The sequence below is a fragment of the Podarcis muralis genome, chromosome 8 (assembly GCF_964188315.1).
Source record: "Podarcis muralis chromosome 8, rPodMur119.hap1.1, whole genome shotgun sequence".
Classification (NCBI taxonomy): domain Eukaryota; kingdom Metazoa; phylum Chordata; class Lepidosauria; order Squamata; family Lacertidae; genus Podarcis; species Podarcis muralis.
The window spans coordinates 9670173-9697743 of NC_135662.1; the positions used below are offsets into that span (position 1 = coordinate 9670173).

The 27571-nt window shown below is 44.1% G+C and overlaps 1 protein-coding gene across 3 annotated transcripts in view; it reads left to right on the forward strand.

The window, feature by feature from the left end:
* ZFAT (zinc finger and AT-hook domain containing) overlaps positions 1-27571 on the forward strand; it is a 119280-nt gene that overhangs the window by 16202 nt on the left and 75507 nt on the right. The window contains exons 1-2 of one of the 3 annotated variants that reach the window (XM_077932723.1): positions 17614-17982; positions 26075-26127. The exons of 1 other annotated variant lie outside the window; for it this stretch is intronic. Coding sequence is in view for 1 of the 2 variants with exons in the window: in XM_028736110.2 (XP_028591943.2) it covers positions 17964-17982 (19 nt within the window). In the remaining variant the exon portion in view is untranslated. Of the gene's footprint in view, positions 1-17613; positions 17983-26074; positions 26128-27571 lie in introns of those variants that run through there. One more of the 3 variants, XM_028736110.2, reaches the window with a different exon arrangement.

A 27571-nucleotide genomic window follows, 5' to 3' on the forward strand; every position in this document is an offset into this window, starting at 1 on the left:
TTTGCAGTTTTCAAAAGATACACACTAAGTTAAACCATTTCATACATTCAAGGGAGTAATCCTATACAAAAGAAGCTGGCGTAAATTAAGCTGGCATAAAATTATAGCAGATCCAAACCCCATTCAGGAGCAAGACTACTTGCAAGGAGCCAGCATAAAATTGCTCCCAAGTGTATCTTAACCTTTTCTTTTTCCTAAATTAGGTGTTCATCACAATGGCAGGCTTGCACCTGGTCTGCTGTTCCAAGTGTTCCTGCTGTTGTAAGATTTGTATAAGAACCACAACAGTGGAGTGTTACTTTACTGTTGGGAGATCTTCCAGTATCTTGGACTTATTTCCTCTTTGAAAAGGAATGTGTGGGCAGTCCTGGCCAAAAAATGGCAGTGTGGTGTGCCTCTTTCAAACAGACCAACCTCCATAACCCCTTGCCTTGATTGAACCTGGTGTATCTGCCACTAGTCTCAGACTGGGAAGAAGAAACAGTAGTCAGAGAATTATAGAATTGTAGAGTTGTAAGGGAATCTTGAGTGTTATAAAGTCCAACCACTGAAGTTAACGTGAGAAGGAGTCTTTGCTTTTTGAATAGGTAGCTGTAACTTCTATTTCATTTTACTCTTGCATTCTGCATTTAGATTTTGTTGCCCCAAACTGTTCTCAAAATAGTCTCATATTTTTCTTGCAGAAATCTAATTTCTGGAACGCCACATTATCGCCTACTATGTAATTAAAAATAATTAAGTCTTTGAAATTACATATTTTCACTCTCAAAAATAAGGGCCCCCATCACACCTCTGTGATTGTCTGCCGCATCTGCTTTTGGTGGCAAAATGTCAGTTTCAAAAAGTTATTTTAAAAAGCTATTTAATGAATGGGTGTGATATTTTTATCCAGATTTTCAGTTTGTAATCTGTTAGTGCAGGAACTTTCCCTACTTTTTTATGTACACTTTATCTAAAGATTTAATTAGTTTACACATGGTTTACCACAGATAACATAGGAAGAAGAATGTGTAATAATATATCTGCTTACCGCAAAGGAAGGGCCACTAAGTTCACTGGGACTTTCTCTAAAGAAAGTGTGCACAGGATTGCAGCCGGGGGCCTCTTCCAGAGTGCTGCCTGAGTGCTTGCAGCCTGGGAATTCTGTTTCTTCTTCTTTGTCTGTGTGCTTCCAAAATCTGATCGGAGGGTCTCCCAGCCCTCTGGAGATGATCTTGAGCGTGCATAGGGGAGGAAAGTCTGTTGTGCCCACAGAAGTCTGTTCCATGAGTAGAGCTGCAGACTTGGACTGCTTCTTGTTAGGAAAAATAAAAAGGAAACCAAAGAAAAAATGCTTTTGAGTAGTAGTAGTAGTAGTAGTAGTAATAATAATAATAATAATAATAATAATAATAATAATAATAATAATTTATTTATACCCCACCCATCTGGCTGGGCTTCCCCAGCCACTCTGGGTAGCTTCCCCCAAAAATATTAAAATACTGTAATACATCAAACATTAAAAGCTTCCCTAAACAGGGCTGCCTTCAGATGTCTTCTAAAAGTCTGGTAGCTGTTGTTCTCTTTGACATCTGGTGGGAGGGCATTCCACAGGGTGGGTGCCACTACCAAGAAGACCCTCTGCTTGGTTCCCTTTAACCTGGCTTCTCACAGTGAGGGAACCGCCAGAAGGCCCTCAGTGCTGGACCTCAGTGTCCGGGTAGAACGATGGGGGTGGAGACGCTCCTTCAGATATACTGGACCAAGGCCGTTTAGGGCTTTAAAGGTCAGCACCAACACTTTGAATTGTGCTCGGAAACGTACTGGGAGCCAATGTAGGTCTTTGAAGACCGGTGTTATGTGGTCTCTGCGGCCGCTCCCAGTCACCAGTCTAGCTGCCACGTTCTGGATTAGTTGTAGTTTCCGGGTCACCTTCAAAGGTAGCCCCACGCAGAGCACATTGCAGTAGTTCAAGCAGGTGATAACCAGAGCACGCACCACTCTGGCGAGGCAGTCCGCAGGCAGATAGGGTCTCAGCCTGCGTACCAGATGGAGCTGGTAAACAGCTGCCCTGGACACAGATTTGACCTGTGCCTCCATGGACAACTGCGAGTCCAAAATGACTCCCAGGCTGCGCACCTGGTCCTTCAGGGGCACAATTACCCCATTCAGGACCAGGGAATCCTCCACACCTGCCTGCCTCCTGTCCCCCCAAAACAGTACTTCTGTTTTTCCACATATTGCTTTTCCACATATTGTTGAGTGCAGCTGAGACAAGATGACTGTGTTAACAATAAAAGTATCTCAGAAGTAAGTCCTTTTAGATATAGTGGGATTTAACTCTTCTGTAAGAGTGCAAGGATGGCAGGCCTAATGATGAAAAAGGATTGCAAGAAGTGATGGCAACTGCTTCTTGCATGCATCTCCTGTTTGCTGCAAATTCTTCCTTTGTGTGAAAGGAGAAAGTTCTAATAGTGGCTTCTCATAGAAAGTTTTAAGAGCAGCCAAATTAGTCAAATACCATGTGCTTACCTCTCCGTGAAATGCCACATTTCTTTCCAGATTTCTAGTTGTGGAATTACTGGTAGAGTGTGTTCTTGGAAATAATTACTGGGGTTTTTTTTACACTTGGTCCTAAAAATATATAAAATAAAAGGTCAGTTTATTAGACTGCATGTAGTCTCCTCAGTCTAACCTTGACCAAGAACTACTTGTGTACCACCAGCGATCTTTAAATATCAAGACGTGGCAAATGATTTGCTTCTGGTCTCCTCATTCTATTTTTTTAAAAAAATGTACACATCTGTGTTTCTTTGTGAGCCTGCTGTTCATGCAGATGTGTTCACTCACCTAGAAAATGCTTAACTGCCGGGTTTCTTTGTGTAGGTGTCTCCTTGTGGATAACTTGTACTATCTCAGTTTTTTGCACTGTTGAAGAAATGGCCCAGTGATTTTGGGGGTTAGTTTGGCTTGTTTGATTTAAATGGCAGTCCTATAACTTATATCCAAGGGTTGTTGAGTAAAGCCCTAAAGAGTTGACCTGGATTTTCCCCGAGCACCTTACCTTTTCTCTCACCCCCCTACCCCCAACTCAATAACCCTTGGATGGTTCCTCTGTAAACATGAGTATTTTTTTAATGAACTGCTGTTGTCATTTCCTATTATTTAACAGCAAGCTTCTACCTGACAGGTTTAGCAATGATAATTTTAAAAAGGATACAAGTTATAGGACTGTCATTTAAATCAAACATGCCAAACTAATCTAATAACAAATGACGGAATGCTTATTGAAATAGGGCACGCAGCATTAACAGCTGGTTCCCACCTGGTCTTTTACAAGGTTCATTTGCCTGCCTGACACCTGTTCAGCTGGATGCCTCTTGCTAACGCCTTTGATCTTACTACTGCCAGTGACTGTGAGCCAAGATGCTGCTGATCCCCTTCTGATCCTTCCCTCTGAAGTGTCACCTCGAATTTGGTGGGGGAGCATTGATGAATGGATTGTGTCACTTTTTGTGATCAGAATAAATTTCCCATTTCCAGAGTTTTTATTTTTTTATTGAAAAATTCAGGACCTTTGTTTGATTTAAGGAATGTGGAGTGTTTGTATCTGAGAGCACATGGGTTGGGTTGTTTAGCCTGAAGGTGAGAAGCCTGTGGCCTTCAGACGTTGCTGGACTGCTATCTACCATCAGCATTTTCAGTGGTCAGGGATGATGGGAGGAATTGTTGGGCGACATCTAAAGGGCCATGGGTTTCTCATCTCTGGTTAGCCTTGCATCAGCTGATTGCGTAGTTAAAGAGGCGACCGAGAGGAGATATGGATATCCATTGAATATCTCAAGGACTGTCACATGGAAGATGGAGCAAGCTCCTGCTCTGGAGACTAGTACCTGAACCAATGGGTTCAAGTTAGAAGAAAGGAGATTCCAACTAAACACCAGAATCATACCGAGGGTCGCTTGTGGGGAAGAACGCAGCTGCCTGGCATTTTCCAAGTTGGTGCAGAAGCTCAGCGAGGTCCAGCACTGTGTACCCAGGCACCAACAAGGACTAGATAACTCTCAAGGTCCCTTCCAACACTTGTGCTTTATGAAATATGCTACCACTCAGTGGATTTGTAACTGGCTGACTGACCGAACCCAAAGGGTGCTCATCAATGGTTCCTCTTCATCCTGGAGAAGAGTGACTAGTGGGGTGCCACAGGGTTCTGTCTTGGGCCCGGTCTTATTCAACATCTTTATCAACGACTTGGATGATGGACTCAAGGGCATCCTGATCAAATTTGCAGATGACACCAAACTGGGAGGGGTGGCTAACACCCCAGAGGACAGGATCACACTTCAAAACGACCTTGACAGATTAGAGAACTGGGCCAAAACAAACAAGATGAATTTTAACAGGGAGAAATGTAAAGTATTGCACTTGGGCAAAAAAAATGAGAGGCACAAATACAAGATGGGTGACACCTGGCTTGAGAGCAGTACATGTGAAAAGGATCTAGGAGTCTTGGTTGACCACAAACTTGACATGAGCCAACAGTGTGACGCGGCAGCTAAAAAAGCCAATGCAATTCTGGGCCTCATCAATAGGAGTATAGCATCTAGATCAAGGGAAGTAATAGTGCCACTGTATTCTGCTCTGGTCAGACCTCACCTGGAGTACTGTGTCCAGTTCTGGGCACCACAGTTCAAGAAGGACACTGACAAACTGGAACGTGTCCAGAGGAGGGCAACCAAAATGGTCAAAGGCCTGGAAACGATGCCTTATGAGGAACGGCTAAGGGAGCTGGGCATGTTTAGCCTGGAGAAGAGGAGGTTAAGGGGTGATATGATAGCCATGTTCAAATATATAAAAGGATGTCACATAGAGGAGGGAGAAAGGCTGTTTTCTGCTGCTCCAGAGAAGCGGACACGGAGCAATGGATCCAAACTACAAGAAAGAAGATTCCACCTAAACATTAGGAAGAACTTCCTGACAGTAAGAGCTGTTCGACAGTGGAATTTGCTGCCAAGGAGTGTGGTGGAGTCTCCTTCTTTGGAGGTCTTTAAGCAGAGGCTTGACAACCATATGTCAGGAGTGCTCTGATGGTGTTTCCTGCTTGGCAGGGGGTCGGACTCGATGGCCCTTGTGGTCTCTTCCAACTCTATGATTCTATGATTCTATGAAATAAGAGTTTTTTCCAATGGTCCAAGGAAAGATTTGACTGGGGGGTGGGGAATGCAATTTTTTTTGCACACTTAATGATGGTTTTATTTTAGGGATGGGGAACCTTTTTGGGTTTGTGGCCAAATCCTCATGGGCCTCATGGGCCAAATTTGACAGGTGAAGCTGCTGGCAACCACACGGTTGTTAGGTGAGCGGAGCTTCACACCTGTCAAAATCCCTCCCACAGCTTTGCAAGTGGTCCCTTGCTTCCTTCTTGTTTCTCAGTTCCTACTTGTTCATTCGCTCCCAGACTTCCCTATATAGAGGTGAATCTTAGGATAATTAGCGAGAGCTGGAATTCAAGATTCTGCCAGGGGTTTTGGCCCCAACTTGCTTCCTACTGGAGAAAGCTTTAAAACCTGTTTCCTAACGCTTCAACAGAAGCTTGTCAGCTGTATTGGAGGTGCCGAATCCTCATTTAAAAAAACAAAATCCCACTTTTGCTTACATAAATATTTTGAGTGAGATCCTTTCTGCATAACTTAAATGTTAGTCTCTGAGCGCTTAACTGCTGTGCTTTCTCAACATATGGCAGCTGTGTTATCAAGGGTGATGGATTGCAGTGCTGTCATAATTGGTGCCATGAAATGGTTCAAAGGAGATACGGAAATGTGGTGGTGTTTTTGTTATGTTTTTTAAAATTAACTTTTCTTTTTCTTTTCAAAGGTGGCTTCCTTGCTCCAGATGCACAGTAAGTAGTCTGTAGCTGTAAACATCCCCGACTGGAAGCTGTAAGCTTTAGCTTTCAGTCAGATGTTTGCTGCCACCGGCTATTCATAAACAACGGTGGAAGAAAAAGATCCATTATAAAGATCCATTATTTTAAGCTGACAGGCATGGAGGGGTTGTCTTAACACTTTTAAAATAGATGCCAGGGATTTGAACATGGGGTCTTCTGTATTCAGAGCATGCGCTCTTGCCCATTTACCCCCTCCCTCATTTTTCCTAAACCTTCTTTGCATTCTCTCCCTTAGAACCTGCCCTTTTGCACAAATGCATGTCTACAAAGGGGTGCAGTATACATATTATTTAGTAATATTTTAACTATCCATTTTAATGGGACGCGGGTGGTGCTGTGGTCTAAACCACAGAGCCTAGGGCTTGCCGATCAGAAGGTCGGCGGTTCGAATCCCCGCGACGGGGTGAGCTCCTGTTGTTCGGTCCCTGCTCCTGCCAACCTAGCAATTCGAAAGCACGTCAAAGTGCAAGTAGATAAATAAGTACTGCTCCAGCGGGAAGGTAAACGGCATTTCCGTGCGCTGCTCTGGTTTGCCAGAAGTGGCTTAGTCATGCTGGCCACATGACCCGGAAGCTGTACGCCGGCTCTCTCAGCCAGTAAAGCGAGATGAGAGCCGCAACCCCAGAGTCGTCCATGACTGGACCTAATGGTCAGGGGTCCCTTTACCTTTTTATCCATTTTAATCATTTACCGGTATATGCTGCCCTGCATCCTATCAGAAGCCTCTGAGAATATTTGTTATCCTTCTGTTTGCGTAATGTTTGTGAAGCCTCTGGAAGTTAAGCTTGGAACTGAGTAATAAAATCTGACGTTAACCATCTAAAAAGGCAGGAATGCAAGGGACAAGAAATGCAGGATGCTCAGGAAGCACCCTGTTTTGCACAACATCCTTGGATTGTCATGTGGCATCCATGTATATGTGCTCGAGCAGGCTATTCCCCACCTAAATGCCAAAAATGTACTGAAAGGACAGACTGTGGCTTTCTGCCATTACGGGCTCCTTTTTAGATTACATCATTTATATTTACTCCTCCACTATGTATAGCAGGCCAGCAACTAGGATTTATAATAACCAACAAAAATGCTTTGTTTATGTTTGTCAGAAGTAAAGCCTCTCGAGTGTCAATCAGCAGTTTTTAAAATAGTTGATTGTTTCTTACTGGTATTCACAATAAGTATTTAGACATGATTGTAAGTTGTGATGATAGGGAGAGGGTATACTTTATTGCTACAAACAAGAATTCTTCAGTGTTCTCGCTTTCAGATGTCTAAATATCAATATGATGCTTACCTTTCAGATATTCTTCTTAGAACAGTTCTAAAAATATGTTTCATTCTTGGCAAACCAATTGAAGTGGATTTATTTACTCTCACATATGCTCTTACCAGCTGAAGTGGCCATATTGTTATCCTGTTTTGTTTTTTCTTTATTTTCACCTCCTTCGTGGCAGCACTAGAGTGTTAATCTTGCCATTCCATTTGCTCTCTGGCTCAGATCGAAACCTCCTCTGTGAATTGGAGTGTCACCTGAGACAATTGAGTACGGGTGTTAATAATGGCTGCAGTTCTAAAACTGGAGCTGTTGTGAGTCTGCAAAATCAGACACTGCGCTTGTGCTACGTACAAACACGAGCCATTGACACACCTGTTGTCTCAACGGGGTGAGGGCTGCAGGAACATGATTCACTAAGCTTGCTGAAACACACAAGCTCCTTCTCTGCTCCACTGCATAGATGGGATGTCTCTCCACTTGAGGTTGCTGGAGGAAGGCATGGTAGTATATGTAGAAAATATTATCTGCCCAGTCAAGTGGCATTTACACACCTTATTTGTATAATAACCAGTTGATGGACTAGGTCAGGTTTTCTCAAACTTGAGTCTCCAGCTGTTTTTGGAATACAACTCCCACCATCCTTCGCTAGCAGGACCAGTGGTCAAGGATGATGGGAATTGTAGTCCAAAAACAAGTGGAGACCCAAGTTTGGGGAACCCTGGGCTAGATAATATTTTTTTTAATATATATGAAGAAACAGGTTTCTAATACAGTTAGCTTTCCTGGAAGGTTGCTGAAGGTCACTTTCCCCAGCCTCCTACATGGATGCAGGCTCCACAAATCCCAAACAAAAACATGGTTCACTCAGATAGTTTCTCAGTAAGGCTCTAAGGGCCATTGTTCCCAGGGCAGGCCTAAAAGGAAAATCCAGATGACTGAAGCAAGTGAAATGAGCCATGTGTTACTGGAGGAGGCTTTAAAAAAAGAAGACAAAACAATTGCTGATCATTCTTTAGATGGGGTACTCCTTATCAACCTGAAATATGAACATTAACTATGCAGTTGAAATTAAAAAATAAATAAATAAATTGTCCAGTAGCACCTTAGAGACCAACTAAGTTTGTTCTGGGTATAAGCTTTCGTGTGCATGCACACTTCTACCCAGAACAAACTTAGTTGGCCTCTAAGGTGCTACTGGACAGTTTTAAATTTTTTTATTTATTTCGACTGCGTCAGACCAACACGGCTACCTAAAGGTAAAGGTAAAGGTACCCCTGCCCGTACGGGCCAGTCTTGACAGACTCTAGGGTTGTGCGCCCATCTCACTCAAGAGGCCGGGGGCCAGCGCTGTCCGGAGACACTTCCGGGTCACGTGGCCAGCATGACATCGCTGCTCTGGCGAGCCAGAGCCGCACTCGGAAACGCCGTTTACCTTCCCGCTAGAAAGCGGTCCCTATTTATCTACTTGCACCCGGGAGTGCTTTCGAACTGCTAGGTTGGCAGGCGCTGGGCCCGAACAACGGGAGCGCACCCCGCCGCGGGGATTCGAACCACCGACCTTTCGATCGGCAAGCCCTAGGCGCTGAGGCTTTTACCCACAGCGCCACCCGCGTCCCCTAACACGGCTACCTACCCGAATCTATTAATTATGCAGAAATTCATGGCGAAACCAATATACCAAGCTCCTTCACCCATCAATGAGTTTTCGTAGCTTACTTCAAGGTGCTTGTGTACACACATGAAAGCAAACACAATGTCTTTGTAGATTCAGGTAGGTAGCCGTGTTGGTCTGATGCAGTCAAAATAAAAAAATAAAATAAAACTTGTCCAGTAGCACCTTAGAGACCAGCTAAGTTAGTTCTGGGTATAAGCTTTCGTGTGCATGCACACTTCTTCAAATGTATATCTGAAGAAGTAGTATCTAATGGTATCTGAAGAAGTGTGCATGCACACGAAAGCTTATACCCAGAACTAACTTAGTTGGTCTCTGAGGTGCTACTGGACAAGTTTTTTTATTTACAATGCCTTTGTGATAACCCTTGTGTCATAAGCTGGTTGGGATCCTATGAAGTATGCAAACAGTTCTGTGTCTAAGGGGCTTTGAAACTTGTTCTTATGAACATTGGATCACTGACTCAAATGGCAAGCAAAATTGAGGGGACTTTTTAAAAGCAATTTGTAGTATGGCAGAGGAATGCTCTGTTTAGAGATATGAAAGTAAAGTCCTACTGAGATTACTCAAACTCTTGGATGAATCTCAAGTAGCTGTTTGGATCCCTGCTGCAATGTGCAAGCAATTAATCTTTTAATTTTCACCTCAGCTATGCTTTAAATTCAAATTTCTGGGAGATCGTAAGGGAATGTCAATAAGATATATTATTTGCATCATGATGGAATAGTATGACCACTGTCTGCTTCCTTTTATTGCCTCTTGTGGTTTTTATTCCCTTATTTTTAAATCTTTGCTTGTTCTTTGAACAATAAAAACTTAACATGCCATTAACAGAAAAAGGTAAAAAAAAAAAAAATACTTTACAGACATGTGCTGTTCAAAAGCAATGTGTCCTAGTTGAGATTTTAACTCCCTTAAAACGAAAGTTCTGGCTTGAGCAAGGGGGATTTAAGGATGGAAAGTAATGTTGATTCTCTCCATTGCATTCAGTGTACCTGGTATCTTGAAATATTGAGGTATGGACTCCTTTGAAGTGCATCAATGTTGTGTTCACATTGTTATCCCTGATTCTTAGTTCATGTAAACATCCTACACTCAGCTCTAACAGACGGAACGGCTGAGAGGTGGGTGTTTACTTCAACTGATTTGGAAAATCTGCCTTCCTGAATAATCAAGCCGTGAAGCCGGGTGAAGCCGGATGGACTGCGGGAGAGGGCAACCGTCAACTGTGCTGATTCCCACCTCATTTGAATAAATGCAACCTCCAATTATCTGTGAAAGTGGTAATCGTTTGTCTTTGGTTTTGTGCAATACTGTGTATTTGCCCTAGCAACCTTTTGTGCCAGTGGTTTGCTTCAAGATCTACGCTGAAGGCCTATTTTTCAAAATTTCCCTTTCATCGGCTGTAAACCAATTCCAAATAGTTTACTATAAGGAGGGATGCAAGCAGTCTGAAACAAGGCAAAGCGGTGGTTGGTCTTAAACACAATAGTCAATGTATGTGGAATGCCATATCTGTGCAAAGTATCTTGCATTTTCAATGTGACCTTGATATAGTTCCAGTTCATGTCCTTGGTGTGCCGGTCTGTTCTCTCCAAAGATGGAAAAAATAGTCCATATTGTAGGGAATGCTCAAGCAAGAACTAAAACAAGTCCAAACGGACACTTTGGTTAGCTAATATAATTGAAGTGTTGCTTGCCACTATGATGCTGTATTGCAAGTGACAAGTAGCTCATTTTAAAAGCATCTTAAGTAGTGTAGAATCTCTTTATTAAAATGTAAGTTTCTACCTGAAATCTACAAACCATTTGTGCTGAAATAGACTGCAGTGAGCACTGGTTAGCTGAAAGCTGAGGTTGAGTTGCAGATGGTTGCTGGTGATTTTCATCTCAAAAGTTGTTCCACCTGCAAGGCAGACTGGAAATGTCACTCCCTATTGCCTCTCGTTGGGGTCTTGCTAACACTGCACCTCGAATACCACAGTAATTGTCCCAGTAATTGTCCAATAGCTCCTGTTGTTTTAAAAATCAAGGCCACCTTATGTAACTTTTAAACTAACCAGATGCAGGTGCATTAAACTGGCTCATTTCCTTGGGAGATATCAGAAGCACCTAGGGAAAGCTGTGCTGGATGAGGCCAAAAGGCCCACCTAGTCCAAAATCCTGTTCTCACAGTGGCCAGCTAGATGCCATTGGGAAGCCCACAAACGGAATCTGAGAGCAACAATCCTCTTTTTCTTTGAATACCAGTTGCTGCAAATCACAAGGCTCACTGGAGGTAGAGTATAGCCATAATGGCTAGCATAACTCCATCCTCCATGAATTCGTCTAATTTTCCAAAGCCATCCAAGTTAGTGGTCATCATTAGCTCTCGTGGAAGCAAATTCCGCATTTTAATTGTGCGCTGTGAGAAGAAGCTATTTCTTGTGCTAAACAGAGACTTGGCTTCATTAGATGAGTTCTGGAATTATAGATACTCTGCCTGCATTGTTGTCACAACACGCTAACAATATATTATTTGGCCTGCCATGGTAGTGATAGTAGTGTTGAAGACCCATTTAACACAGTGAGTCTTAATTCAGTGGCCATGTTGAAAAGATTTGTCCTCCCCTTCATGTAGGGTTTTCTACCATTAAGTTTTACAAAGCCAGCAGCATTTGCAGAGGGTGTACTGAATATATTTATGACCTTAAGTCGCTCCTCGTTGAAGCTGGCAAGCCTTTTAGTCTGGAGGAGTCAGTGGCATGAAGGTCCCTTTTATATTCTGAGGTTCCTGTAAAATACAGGAGCAAGCAATGTGATTTAAACTGCCTTGCAGCTGTAAACTGTGATTTCCCCAGAAGGTTCGTCATCCGGCAGAACAAGTTTTGCCACCTTTGACACATAGCTTCAGACGGCAGAGGAGGAGGGGCAGAAAGTGTCAACAGGTTGCAGTAAGCAAGGAGAAGTTGTTCTCCCTTATGCAGCGGTGCATTGATGCACAGCCTTATTAAGTCTTGTCAGCTGTATTAAAGAGAAACCTCATTTCTCAGAAGAGTATGCCAGACAGTCAACGCTGCTGTCTGTTCTGGCTGTCAAGGGCTAGAAAGTGCCATTGGGTGACCTTGCCAGCTTGACTGAGGCAGCATTTTCCAGGCTTCAGAACCCTGGTGCAGCAGCAAGTGCAAAAGTAGTGACACATAATTAGCTCTGCAAAATAAGATGATAAGCCCGTAGAAATGTTTTTGCTTTTAACTATGTGAATGTGTGTATATGACGCAGGTGGCGCTGTGGGTTAAACCACAGAGCCTTGGGCTTGCTGATCAGAAGGTCAGCGGTTCGAATCCCCGTGACGGGGTGAGCTCCCGTTGCTCGGTCCCTGCTCCTGCCAACCTAGCAGTTCGAAAGCACGTCAAAGTGCAAGTAGATAAATAGGTACCGCTCCGGCGGGAAGGTAAACGGCGTTTCCGTGCACTGCTCTGGCTTGCCAGAAGTGGCTTAGTCATGCTGGCCACATGACCCGGAAGCTGTACGCTGGCTCCCTCGGCCAATAAAGCAAGATGAGTGCCACAACCCCAGAGTCGTCTGCGACTGGACCTAATGGATAGGGGTCCCTTTATCTTTATGTGTGTATATATGGGGGGGGGGGGGGAGGATGAAAACTGCTGGCTCTGGGCTGCTGAGCAGGGCAGGGTGCCTTTTTTAAAAAGTGGGATTCCCACATTTATTAAAACGTTGCCACCCTAAGCTTCTTTAGGAAGAAGAGCGGGACAGAAATCAAATAAGTAATTGATTTCTGCTCCTTCAAGCGGATTCCTGGTGGTGTACAGGCTGGCAGAGAGCACAATCTATAGGCATTTTGTGGCTGAGACCCAAGGTGGTTAGCAGTACTGTATGGGGTATGCTGCTGCCGGAGCCCAATTTCTGTTCTCATCCTGAAGCAAAGTTCTTAACCTGAAGCACTATTTCTGGGTTAGCGGAGTCTGTAACCTGAAGCGTATGTTACCTGAGGTACCACTGTACCTTCTTAAAGTTTTAAGCACTGCCTGTTTATTACAGAACTTGAGAATATTGGAAGTTTGTTTCTTTGTTGGACAATGCCGAGCTATCACTTGTATAAATAAATATTCTGGATGTAAAATTTTAGACTGGCTGGTCACTTATTTACATTCAAGTTATAAGCTGGTTTTGTTGTACTGAGAATTTGGCATGGTTTAGCAGGGTCTGAAGCTGAAAAAGGGCATGCATGAATACCCATGTGGCATCCTGCCCTGAAAAAAGCAAGCTGGTTTATTTTTTAGCCTTCTCTTGTACTTAAATATATGAAAACAACTGATGGTGGTGCTAATCTCCCTAGAATAACTTTCTTGGGTCACTATCTTAGCCTAACCTACCTCACAAGATAGTGAGCCCAGGTGTCAATGTTTATATTAAGCATTTGGGTGGGATACATAAAATTAAACTTGAGTTACATTGTCTACAACAAAAAAATGTCTCAAACTGGCTGTAATTGATTTGTTTGTAGGGTTGTACAATTTAAAAACAGTAACACTGAATGTATTTTTGTTACTTCTGGAATTTTTTTCAATAAAAATACATTTTTAAAAAAACAATAACAGTATTTGTTGCTGCTATTTCCTTCTGGGTAGGCACATTACTGCCCAGTCACAGTTAGACTAAAATCCTGAGTTTCTTAATTCTCCTGGGTTTCTACTGATGGTAGCTTGCTGTGACTTGTTTGCAAAGCATTTTTAGGATAAAATTGCCTGCATCTGCCAGGACCTTGACACCAGTTACAGCAGAGGAATCTTGAGAGGTGCCCAGAACACCGTCTAGTTCTGTTGTGTTGGATGAGTTTCAGTTAGTAAGGCTCAAGGACATGGATTAGGTGCTTGGATGGGTCAAGGTGACCACTTGCCCTCTGAATCCTTGCACATCTTGGCTGATAAAAACTAGCGAGGAAGGAGCAACTGGCTGGGCCAGGTAGGAGATTAATGCCTCCCTGTGAGAAGGGGTGGTCCCTGCCTGCTTGAAGAAGGCAGCAGTAAAATAAGTATCAGTAAATAAAATTTAAAACAAAACGAAAAGAGAAACCCTCACTGGATTTGGAATATCTAAGTAATTACCACCCAGTTACCAATATCCCCTTGGGCAAGTTTCTTGTGCGGGTAGTTGTGGACCAGATCCAGGTGCTCTTGGAGGAAAATGATTTTCTGGATCCATTTCAGTTGGGGTTTCGGCCTGGTTTTGGCATAGAAACTACTTCTGTCACCTGGTATGATGATCTCTGTCTGGGGAGAGACAGGGGAAATGTCTTAGTTGATTTTCCCCAACCTCTCTGTGGCTTTTGAGTTACACTTCATTCCGTGTATTGCAACCTAAGCCCATTGGAACGGTTCTTCACTCTGGGAAATGTGGAATGTATAGTACACGCTTTGCTCTCGTGTGCAATGTTCATAGAGTCACAACTGTCTTTAAGTTGTGCATACTATATATATTTTGGCGCATTGTACTTTTTTCTGGCTGATTCTTCAGGACCAGATTTATTAGGGCCCGTGTTTTTGAGGAAGCGTCACACTTCCTCTCCTGAAATGTGGAACAGTACTTCCTCAAAATCTCTCATTTCTTTTAAAAACAAAACAGAATGTTAGTTGTAACCCCATTCAAACCAATGGAAGAAAACACAGCTATTAATGGGACCTATAATGCAAGATTAAGCATGTTTACCCAGAAGCAAGTTTCACTACCCAGTGTCAGTATGCTGGAGTAAAGCCTGGCACACTGATTTCAGCTACTGCTCGTTTAAGGTTACATGAGAAAATAAAGGTTACTGTCTGCCAAGAAGATAGGAAATTGACCAAATTCCTAGAAAAGATCCCAAAATCCCTTAAAACAAACAGAAATAGGAGTGGGACTCTTGCTCAGGAAGCATGGAAGGCAGATGGAGATGGCATTCCTGACATATTTAATTCCAGTGCATATTTCTTCTACACAACACCATGTCTGCTTTTTTATTAGGACCTTATTCTGCTTACGGCAGGAGATGCAGCTATTCATTTCTCTTGACATCCATCTGTTTTTACACTCAAGTACCTCATTAAGATAAATCTGTTCACTCTTTTTCATCCCAGCTGATATTTCCTTTTTTCTCTTATCTCGCTCTTAAGATCATTTGCTTGTATGTGGGGGCGGCCGTTTTAGTGCATTATATATAAATTGAGTCCTGTTCTGCTATTATTACTAAACTTCTAATAGATTTTTGTTCCTTTTGGAACATGATTAACAAAATCCTGCTCTAATCCAAGAAGGGAGTTTCCGCCTTGCCTCCAACCAGATTATCTGCCATTTCTCTCCAAATTTTCTTGCATGTCCAACCTGAGCATGAGTGCATTCTAACTTGAAAACGTTCCTCCTGCATTTTGCAGAGGAGCAGTTCTTAATAGAATATAAAGGGTCAACAGTACTGCAGTGTAGTGAAGAAGATGCTTAAAATGATGAACTTTGAGTACTGCTGAACAGGGAAGAATGTCTTAAACACTAGGCGGTGCCATGTGGATTTTGCCTTCAGTCTTCAAAACGTCTTGACCTCTTCTGAAGATGTTTGATACTGTTATTTTTACTTTGTCGAGGCAACACAGATTTTGCTTGTAAACTGGTTTGCAGAGAATTGACTGGCTGGAAGCCGAGGTGTTGCAGCATGATTCTAAGCATGCTTCCCACTGCTTTCAAAAGTGTGTCCTCTAATACACGTAGTCCCTGATGGCTGCTTTAATGCAAGACATTAGAATGAGCAAAGGCTATTGTATTTGGAAGTGTTATTTGCTAAGCTGTACACAGGGCTATTTTCCCTGCAAGCTACAGGGAAATCCCTACCATAATATGAGGAAAAATTTTCCCTATACCCCGTTGCTCAGAAATCAAGCCTATTTCCCCTCTTATGGGGTATGAGATTCTAGCCCCATTTTCTTGGCATATTTTATTTATAAATCAGCTTTAAGCAGAACTGTCACTTGCTGAATCCAATATACAAATAATTTTTTTGTGCTCTTGGGAGCATAATCTCCTGACCTATGCTGGGAGAGCCACAAAGACTCTGATGTCATACTAATTTAGAAACGCTGAAGAATGGATTCCCCATCCTCTGTATAACATTGGAAAACCCCGTCCTTTTCCCCTTGAGGGGGTGGGTAGAATCATAGTGAAATAAAAAATGGCTGGCTATTAATGATGTGTTTGCTCCTTGAGCAAGGAGTATATTCTGTTTTTAGATATTGCAGGTGTGTCACAGCAGCCATTCTTACAGCTTGCTCTTCTACTAAAAGTGCCCAGAGGGTGGTGCACAACATACTCATAAAACCATGTTATGTAACCTCTGAAAGTCTAGCAAACCGTTTCTAAAAGCAGTAACAAAGAATATGTCGTATAGTTAACACTTAGGGGGAAAACCTAACAGTAAAAAGATTCAGGTAGGTAGCCGTGTTGGTCTGACGCAGTCGAAATATATAAAGTAGCACTTTAGAGACCAACAAAGTTTGTTCTTGGTATAAGCTTTTGTGTGCATGCACACTTCTTCAATAAAAGGATGTTAAAACAGAAATGAAACTAGGTGTTGCCTATTAAAAGCATGACAAATTAAGGAGCGCCTTCCATTTCTGTTAAAAGACACATAAAAAGCAAGCTGGACATGTTGATGGCAGAAGAGTATTCTAGAGTTGTGACAACATCTTAGAAAAGGCCACATCCTTGGTGCTTTATGAATGACCTGAGGTGGCTCTGAGAACAGGTAACCTGGCCCAGAGTTAAGGGCTTTTAACACAACCAGTACTTTGAATTGAGCCAGAAAGGGAGTATGACGCCAGCTTTAGGGACATGTTACTCCCTTTCACACTCCCTCTTAAGAGAAATCAGCTGCCCTTATTCTATATGATAAATCTGCAAGCTGTGCATATTCTGTCATAAGTTGCTATTCTTTAGTTGCAGACTAAGCATATAGAATAAGAGAACAAGAAGAACATATGTTTAGAGAAGATTGGAAAACGTTTATTGAATTTATGGGGGGAAATTGTGTACACCTGAAAACGTTGGCAGCATTAAGATAAATTTCACAGTGTAAATAAGTTTTGATAGATGCAATAATTCAATACTGACTAGTTTAGTTTTTGTAAAATATGCAGGGATTTATGATATGCAAAATGAACCATGGAAAGAGAAGAGAAGCCACTGAAATTCGAAGGCTGTGTAAAGGAGTATTTTAAATTGTAAAACAGAAAATTTAATAAAAATTAGAGAGAAAACAGCTGGCTGTGGCAGCATGCAGACTAAGGAACGTTTGGCGGCAAGAGATTTCGATCTTGTACAGCAAGACCGACAGATGTAATATACATTTCTATGGTAGCAATTCCCCTGCCGTGGTTCAGCTTAGATCAGGCCACAAATATCGAACCAGCAATAAAAATTGAAAATAAAATGAAACTGCCCAGTTAAAGGGGGGAGAGGAGCAACATTCTAGAGTAACCAATCAGCGATACAACCCTCAATTTGAACCTGCATAACGTAATATAAAATTTAAATATATATATATTTTCCTAGGGTGACGTCTACTACCGCAGCCAGGAAGACTCTTACTAATAAAAAGCTCGAAGACCAGGAGCTACGCATGCGCCCTAAGCAGGATGGGAGGGGCTGGGGCCGGCCAATCAGAGGAGCGGGAGCTCTCGCGCGCCGTCCAACGGCCGCTCAGGCCTGCCGGGGCGCGTGCCCGGACCTGCCCAACGGGGGAGCGTTCCATCCCCCCCCCGCCCGCGCGCTCCTCCCGCTACGTCACTCGAGGAAGACGAAGGAAGCCGCCATGTCGGACGCGGCAGATTCGCCATAACCTTTTCCCCGCCGCGGCCTGCACGCCGCCGTTTTAATAATAACAGCAGCTTAATAATGCGCGCCCGCGTATAGATACGTATTTATTTATTTTAAACAAAATATTAGCGCCCCTCGAATTTGAGCGCAGGGTATGGCGGCGGCGGCGCTTTTCCTGAGGGGACGAAAGTGCTAGTTCTTCCCCTCTTTTTTAATTCTACGGTTTTTATTACCACCCCTCGCCCTCCTCATATCCGGCCATGGAAGCTCCGTCGGCAGGTGAGTGCGGGCGCCGAGGGGGGCCTTTTTTAATATATGGAAATCGCGTCGGCGGAGGGATTCCGCCCCCGCGCGGGGCCTGACGGGACGTGGCGCGAGAGTCCCGAGCGGGCGTCGTCGTCACCGGAACTTCCGGTTCAGTGGTGGGCGGGCATGGCGTCGGCCGCGTCGGGGCCGGAAGTGTGCGTGTGCGCTTGCGCGCGCGTCTGTCTTGTCATCTCGGTGCGCAAACGCGCCTAGTTGGCTGTGTCCCTCCGGGCGGAGAAAGCGATTTTTTCTTAAGGACGCGAGGAGAGCGAAGCTGCCCGATAGCCTCCCCTCATAGTGGAAGTGCAACGCCCTTCCAGCTGCGCCCACCTATATTTCGCCCAAACGCGGGTCTCGAACCCGCAACCCTTGAGTCTGAGAGTCTCGTGCTCCACCCATTGACCTATCCAGCCGCCGAGGCTTTGGAACGGGAAACCTCGTTAATGGAACAGAGAAGCCTAACTGGCACCGAGGGAAGAACGCGCTGCTTTTTATCTGTCCCAAACTGTCCCATCGAAAACCTCAACCAAAGCTGCCCATCCTGCTTTTAATTGAAATTGAAATACTTTATTGTCACTTGTACAACTTGTCTACAGTGAGATTACATGAGCACCCCCCACTCAGCTCTCTTAGCCTTAATTCCCCTCGTTTACTACGTGGGGCTACATTTGAAGGTGACCCGGAAACTGCAATTAATCCAGAATGCGGCAGCTATACTGGTGACTGGGAGCGGCCGCCGAGACCACATAACTCCGGTCCTGAGAGATCTGCATTGGCTCCCAGTACATTTCCGAGCACAATTCAAAGTGTTGGTGCTGACCCTTAAAGCCCTAAACGGCCTCGGTCCAGTATATCTGAAGGAGCGTCTCCACCTCCATCATTCAGCCCAGACACTGAGATCCAGCGCCAAGGGCCTTCTGGTGGTTCCCTCATTGAGAGAAATGAGGTTACAGGGAAACAGAGGGCCTTCTCGGTGGTGGCGCCCACCCTGTGGAACACCCTCCCTTCAGATGTGAAGGAAATAAACAGCTATCCTATCTTTAAAAGACATCTGAAGGCAGCCCTGTTCAGGGAAGTTTTTAATATTTAATGCTGTACTGTTTTTAACATTTGATTGGGAGCTGCCCAGAGTGGCTGGGAAAACTCAGCTAGATGGGTGGGGTAAAAATAATAAATTATTATTACTGACGCACACCCACCAAACCCGAAAGTCAGTTGCCCTGTTGTTATCTTTTCATTCACCAGCCCAACAGCCCATGGATAGAAGCTGTTCTTTACCCTGTTGGTGCAACTAATCATGCTTCTATATCTTCTGCCTGAGGGCAGGAGATCAAGAAAGTGCTGGCCAGGGTGTGAATCATCCCTGAGAATTTTCCTTACTCTCCTGAGGCAACATTCTTCCACTATTTCATCCAGTGGATTCACGGGACAGCCCATAATACCTTGTGCTGTATTCACCACCCCCTGTAGGCACTTCCTATCAGATGATGTCAAACCAGCGTACCACACCATGATGCACATTTTCAGAATAAAAATTTGCTCGCACTATACCTATTTTTTTGTTGATAAGATACATTGGAAAGGAAAAGCAAAAACTAGCAGTGCTGGATTTTTTGCGTAGAACGCAGCTGTTTTATAATATGATCATGGGGCATCCAGAATGTATAAAACAATGCATCTGCTTACTCAGGAGTTCCATGCTTCTTCATGTCCTTGCATTTTGAAAAAGCTTTAGCTAGCCTTTGCCGTTGAAGTTGATTTGTTGTGGGTCGTCATGTATAACAAGGATCTAACCCAGTTTTGTTCTAACCCAGTGCCTAACTTCTGAGTTGTCACACTGGGGGTTATTCTCAAAATTATGTGGACTCCTAGATAGTACATCACTACTAAAACGAGTTCTTGCACATGTGAATAGTCAGATTCCATTTAAGATGCAGTCCTACACACGCTTACCTGGGTGTAAGTCCAGGGTAAGTAAGTGGGGCACTCTTCTGAGTAACTATGTGGGGTAGCTCTGTTGGCAAAGCATGAAACTCTTAATCTCAGAGTCGTGGGTTTGAGTCCCATGTTGAGCAAAATATTCCTCCATTGCAGGGGGTTGGACTAGATGGCCCTTGTGGTCCCTTCCAACTCTACAGTTCTATGATTCTGTCTGTCCATGGCTTTCTTTCCATAAGCCTTTTGAAGCAAGGCTTCAAAGCAGGAAGACCTACTAGGCACCCTTTTGAGTACCTGGCACCTCGAGCTATAGAAGTTTAGAAATTGCAAATTGCCATTCCTATGTATGTAGAACTTCCGTTTATGATGCCTCTGTCCTAGCCTTTCTGCTATAGCCTTTTCCTGTTTGATCTACTGGATTTGCTGCCATTTCGTCCACCCAATCTTAGTCTGTTGCCTTTTGTGCTTTGGAGGTGACTTTTGTAACTACCAATACACCGCTGCTGCAAGTTCTTTCTTTGAATTGTCCTCTTTTTGTTCCACGTCCTCATAAAGAAAAATCACGAAAGACTTCTGAAGGAGATGTTTTGTCAATGCTGCTGAAAATATCCCCCCCCCCCTTTATTTGGATTAGCCCTCCTTCGAATAACATTTGCCAGTGTGCCTCTGTTCTTTAGCTCTGCGTTGCAGCTGCTGCAAGCGGCTGCTAGAGGTTGCTGTTTGCACGCAGAAACAGGCTCTTTCAGAGCAGGCAGCTGGATGCCATGTTTAACTTGCAAGCTGTTGGCTTAATAATCAGGGTTGCTAGTCGATTAAATAGTTTTGGCTGATTGATTGGATAAAAGGCAGGCGATTAATTAATTGCAGTTAAGTAAAATCTGCATTATGTCCAAAACAAAGGGTTGGTGCCTTTTTGAGGTTTTCTTCAGCAGTGTTTGCATGGTCAGTAAAGTTCAATGCTTTTCATCACAAGGGAGCATCCTTGAGTAGAAAAGACTCCCTGTTTCAGATGTTGCAGATGCAGGGAACTTTATCAGCCAGAGCAGAGAGAAATGAAAAGAGTAGAGCAGCCTTAGAGAGGGGTGGGAAGGCAGGGGCCTTCAGTCCTTTTAACTGCATCATTGGGGCAAGACGTACTGGGAAGAGCTTTTAGGATCACTAGGCCTGCGCTGTAGGGAAGCGGGTGGCACTGTGGGTTAAACCACAGAGCCTAGGACTTGCTGATCAGAAGGTCGGCGGTTCGAATCCCCATGACGGGGTGAGCTCCCGTTGCTCGGTCCCTGCTCCTGCCAACCTAGCAGTTTGAAAGCACAAAGTACAAGTAGATAAATAGATACCGCTCCAGTGGGAAGGTAAACGGCGTTTCCGTGCGCTGCTCTGGTTTGCCAGAAGCAACTTACCGTATTTTTCTCTCTATTACACGCAGATTTTTTCTCCTAAAAAGGAAGGGGAAATGTCTGTGCGTGTTATTGAGCGAATGTGGGGGGGGTCCCTGGAGCCGATTAGGGGAGCGCAGGAACAAAAATCAGCAAAAATCAAATCGTGTGTTGCGTCGGAGAGGGAAACCTGAAAAGAGGAAGTTGCTGCTTTCCTGCATTCTGCCTCAGGGTCTTACTGCCCACTCGCTTGTGTTTCATTGCTGTGTTTGCTCAAACGGAACAAAGAGCAGGCAAATCCCCTCCCCTCCAGGCAAGCAGAGGGGAAAGCAGAGGTCTTTCCTTCTAATTCCTCTCCGTGCTCCTCGCAGGCAGCCAGAAAACATGCAGGAGAGAGAGAGCTGGCTTCGGTTTGGGGAAACTTTTGCCTTTCTTTCCTCCCTCCAGTTAAATCCCTCTCCTGCATTCTTAGCCAGCTGCTTCTCTGCACACCGCTCGCGTGCTCCTTTTCCCTTCTGTGTTTTTCCTTCCCTCCCCACTTAAAATGTACCGTATTTTTCGCTCTATAACACGCACCTGACCATAACACGCACATCGTTTTTAGAGGAGGAAAACAAGGGAAAAAACATTCTGAATGAAACAGTGGATGTATCATTTTTGTGCTTCATGCTGTGGCCACAGACATGTGATCTGATGGTGAATTTGGGGTGACCCAATGCAAAAATCCTGAGAATTCCTGTGGATCCATGCTTTGTAACCACGTTTTTGCACCATTGCAGCCCCAGGCAACAGTGGGTGCGTGATTTTTTGGGTGCAGGCTGTAGCCATGGACATACTATGTGATCTGATGGTGAATTTGGGGTGACCCAATGCAAAGATCCTGAGAATCCCTGTGGATCCATGCTTTGTAACCACATTTTTTGCACCATTGCAGCCCCAGGCAACAGTGGGTGCGTGTTTTTTTTGGTGCAGGCTGTAGCCATGGACATGCTATGTGATCTGATGGTGAATTTGGGGTGACCCAATGCAAAGATCCTGAGGATCCATGTGGATCCATGCTTTTTAACCACGTTTTTGCACCATTGCAGCCCCAGGCAACAGTGGGTACGTGATTTTTTTGGTGCAGGCTGTAGCCATGGACATGCTATGTGATCTGATGGTGAATTTGGGGTGACCCAATGCAAAGATCCTGAGGATCCATGTGGATCCATGCTTTTTAACCACGTTTTTGCACCATTGCAGCCCCAGGCAACAGTGGGTGCGTGATTTTTTTGGTGCAGGCTGTAGCCATGGACATGCTATGTGATCTGATGGTGAATTTGGGGTGACCCAATGCAAAAATCCTGAGGATCCATGTGGATCCATGCTTTTTAACCACGTTTTGCACCATTGCAGCCCCAGGCAACAATGGGTGCGTGATTTTGGGGGGGCAGGCTGTAGCCATGGACATGCTATGTATTCTGATGGTGAATTTGGGGTAGCTCAATGCAAAGATCCTGAGGATCCATGTGGATCCATGCTTTTTAACCACATTTTTGCACCATTGCAGCCCCAGGCAACAGTGGGTGTGTGATTTTTGGGGGGCAGGCTGCTATGTGATCTGATGGTGAATTTGGGGTGGCCCAATCCAAAGATCCTGAGGATCAATGTGGATCCATGCTTTTTAACCACGTTTTTGCACCATTGCAGCCCCAGGCAACAGTGGGTGTGTGATTTTTGGGGGGCAGGCTGCTATGTGGTCTGTGGCCACAGCATGAAGCACAAAAATGATACATCCACTGTTTCATTCAGAATTTTTTTCCTTGTTTTCCTCCTCTAAAAACGATGTGCGTGTTATGGTCAGGTGCGTGTTATAGAGCGAAAAATACGGTAGTCATGCCGGCCACATGACCCGGAAGCTGTACGCCAGCTCCCTCAGCCAATAAAACGAGATGAGCGCCGCAACCCCAGAGTCGGCCGCGACTGGACCTAATGGTCAGGGGTCCCTTTACCTTTACCTAGGCCTGCGCTGCTTTGGTTTCTTTGAATAAAGAGTTAACTGCACCGGCACCATGTATTTTTATTGCTCTTGACACTTTCCCCCTATCCAAATAACATCACAGCGGGCACCCAGTATTTAAAACAGCAGAAATAAATAAAAGCAATTAAAAGCTATCAATAAAAGAGTTAAGAAATAACAAAGCAGCTGTAAAACAGTAAATAACAAAGCGGCTATAAAATGACCATAAAATCTTAGCTGCAGCGTAAATCAATTTCTCGTTCAACGCCTGTGCAAATAGCCGCTCTGTAAAATAGGTGCCAGGTGAGTAGACTCAACGAAAGGCCCTTTGCTATGTCCTCAGCTGCCTTACCAATGGGGGGCGGGCGGGCGTGGGGCTGGTGGCAGGGCCAAGGGAGTTAGCTCTGCCATTGTCCGGAGAGTCCAATGGACGGAAGGCTGAAAGTGTGGCTCCATCTATTATTAGTGATGTTTCTAATTATCCTTAGGTCTGAGGGTGGGTCACAACAATGCAAACGAAACCAACCAGAAATCATACATCCAGGCAGAAGGAGGGCACCCCATTTTGTTCCAAGAAGAAGGAGAGGATGAGGTGCTGTCTTCATGCCAACCACTCTTAGGCAATCATCTGACCCATGAGTGTTGCTTGGTGTAGCTGAGGTTTTGCCCAGCAGTTTGAGAACCGAGGTACGGCTTTGTGTGTAGCAAGGAGCCCAGTCTATTTCCTCCTGCTGTGGAATGCAGCACTAGCAAGAACAGGGCATTGTAAGGAAATTAACAGTGAGATCCTACATGTTTACTCAGAAGTAAGTCTCACTGCATCCAGTGGTGCTTACTTCTTAGTAAGAACATTCAGAATTGCAGCCCTAGGAGGGTGCATTTTGACTGATACAATGACAACAGTTGATCATTTTTTTATTTTCACAATGCTTTTGTGTCAAATAAACCGGTCCTGAAATAAATTAGATTTTAGGTTGGTAGGAGAAGTTTGTGTGCAGCAAGCTGAATAATTCCACTGTCGTTCCGCTCATGGTGTACCTGCATACTTAGCCGATTAACAGCTTCTTTGATTCTCTGCATATTTTATTCATTGTCTTATTAATTGCTCTGTTGACTTCCCCTCCTAGTTAATTACCCACTGCCTCCTCATCAATTCCATTCATGCTTAATTTGGAATATTGTTTATTTGATTCTTTGCCCTTAAGTGGCTGTTTCTGTTATTGTCCTGTTGATTCCCAGCCTAATTATCAACTGATTTATCAATTACCCATTGCATATTTGTTCATCTGCTACGGGGATCGGTGGCAGCCTTCTTATTATTAGTAATTATTTATACAGTGTGCTGTGTGATTTCCCTCTCCAGTTCCATTCATCCTTGCAACCAATATGAGAAGCTGTTCATTATTATTCTGACTTTACGGGCAGGGAATCAGTTTGCAAGCGCGAAGTTCGCTCAACTAAACCACAGTACATTATAGCACCAAACTTCTTGGCACATGTAAGATAAGTGTTGCTAAATCCGAGCTAGGTAGTTCAGATCTGCAAGCTTTCTTCTTCGTCTGCTGCAAAAAAGTGACTATCTTGAGAATAAACAAAATAGAATAAAAGCCTTTAAAGCATGCATGAGGATCACATGTCCTGACAGATGAACCCCAGCATGGCCTAAGGATCAGGATGGAGTTTAATGGCTTCAGTCCTGTATACCTGAAGGAGGATCTCCACTCCAGTTATTCAACCTGGACACTGAGGTCCAGCTCTGAGTGCCTTCTGGTGCTTCCCTCATTGCAAGAAGTAAAGTTACAGGGAACTAGGCAGAGGGTCTCCTTGGTAGTGGTGCCTCACCTGTGGGATGCCCTCTCGTTAGATTTCAGAGAGATAAACAATTATATGACTTCCCGACAATTGGATTTTTAAATATTTTTTAAAATATTTTTATTGGATTATGATTTGATATGCTAATTGGATTTTTTATTGGAAAATTAATAAACGCTCTAACAAAACAACAACAATTATATGACTTCCCAAAGACATCTTAAGGCTTACAGGGAACTTACAGGGAAGTTTTTAATGTTTGGTGTTTTACTGTGGTTTTATAACTTGTTGGAAGCCTGCCAGATTGGCTAGGGCAACCCAGTCAGATCGGGGCCTTAATATTAATATTAATAATAATTATAATAATGACATAAACATCTGGAAGGCCACATGTTCTCTTGTCTATGCTTGAGAGAGTGGGCAGCTCTTCCCGGCTACCGTCGGCTTCGGGTGTTGCAAAGGAGCATGTGCTGGGTCCAGTGGGCGCGGGGACGCCCAGAAGGGTTGTTGTTTTTCATTTCATTTTCTGCAGTTTTTGGCGCTCTGCAGAAATGCAGGAACCGTTAAAGGGCTGAGGCTCTTGCCAAGCGATCTAGGCAAGACAGATACAGGAGCCCTGAGAGAACAAAACGTTGGCAACGCAAGTAGACAGAAGGGAGTCAGCCCGTATCTAACTTCTGCATATCCAGCTGGCCCTGCCTACCTACCCCAACTTCCCCCGAACGTTTTACTGGGGTTTCTTACTTCTTCCAGCCACCTCCCACTAGTAACTTGCCCTTGGCTCTCCTTGAGGGACGATTCCAACAAATTCCACACGAAAAACGCTTATGTCCCTGTGGAGATGGCAGCACCGAATTGGTGGTGCATGCCCTTCTGGCTTGCACTCTTTATAAAGACTTGAGGAATGAGATTATCACCCCTCTTTTATTGTCCATTCCAGGTCGCCCAACCACTGCCACAGTGTCCTTTCTCTTGGCAGATCAAGATGAGCAGGTGACAACAAAATTGCAGGGTTTTTAGCTGGGGCTATTTCACTGTGTTTTATATAATTAACATTTTATTTCTGTTTTGTGTATATTGCAATGTTCTTTTGTTGCTATGGCCTATGGCTGACGCAAAAAAAGTTTCATGCTTTAATTTTAAGGATGCCTGATAGCATGCGAGTGCAGCATGTCAAGTGTGGAAAGTAAAACTGATATATTTTGTTGCTTGAGGTAGAACAGAAAGCGGTTGAGTCCACCGCTGCAGTATCCCAAGGCCAGCAGAGCCATTTTGCTACCCAAGCAGATGATCCCACAATCATAACACCCTGGGAGTAAAATTACAATAATAATGAAGGATGACATCCAGTGTTGTGTGATCAGGTTTGTTCTTGTGCAGTAGGCCCTCCCTCTTTCCTGGCTGCAGTCATGCTCCTAAAATCTGTTTTAGGGTGTTGGGAGGGGTCCTTCTGGAGCAGATTTTGGGTACGCATGTAGCTACAGGGAGAAGAAAAGCAGAAATCTGTAGTGCAAGCGGGCAGTCATAATCAGGTAGTGACCTAATTAACTAACAATCTGCTTGTTTTTCTTGTTGCCCAAATTCAGCCACTTGAGGCACGTGCCACACACTGCCAAACAGTAAGGCCGGTCCCTTGACATCATAGAGAGATAAGAGCCAAAAGAGCGTAGATGATGCTCATGATCCAATAGCTTGAGATAACAAACTTTTATGTGTTCCGTGGGCATAGCATTACAGTGGTACCTCGCAAGACGAATGCCTCGCAAGACAAAAAACTCGCTAGACGAAAGGGTTTTTTGTTTTTTGAGCTGCTTCGCAAGACGATTTTCCCTATGGGCTTGCTTCGCAAGACGGAAACGTCTTGCAAGTTTGTTTCCTTTTTCTTAACACCGGTAATACAGTTGCGACTTGACTTCGAGGAGCAACTCATAGAACGCGGTGTGGTAGCCTTTTTTTGAGGTTTTTAAGGACTTTGGTGATTTTTGAAGCTTTTCCAAAACTTTCCCGACACCGTGCTTCGCAAGACGAAAAAAATCGCAAGACGACAAAACTCGCGGAACGAATTAATTTCGTCTTGCGAGGCACCACTGTATATGAATCGTGCGTGGTGTAGTGAAATACAGTACTGGGATGTTCATCGGCATTTCAACTGCTCTGAGAGGTGCTGCTAACCTACAGAGATTAGGTGCCAATGATTAATCTAGATACCTTTTTTATTCATTTCTACTGGCAGTAGGCGGCTATCCAGGGCACCCTGCATGCCTCCGGTTCCCACTGTTATGGAACTATGAGTGCAAGCAGAGTGACAGTGAAAAACTCTGGGCTTGTTGTACTTTTTTGGGGGGGGGGGGATAGCAACCGCTATGTGTTGCTTCTCAGCGATCAAAGCAAATTAACAACAAAAGGATCTTGACTTGAATAATTTCATGGGTTTCCT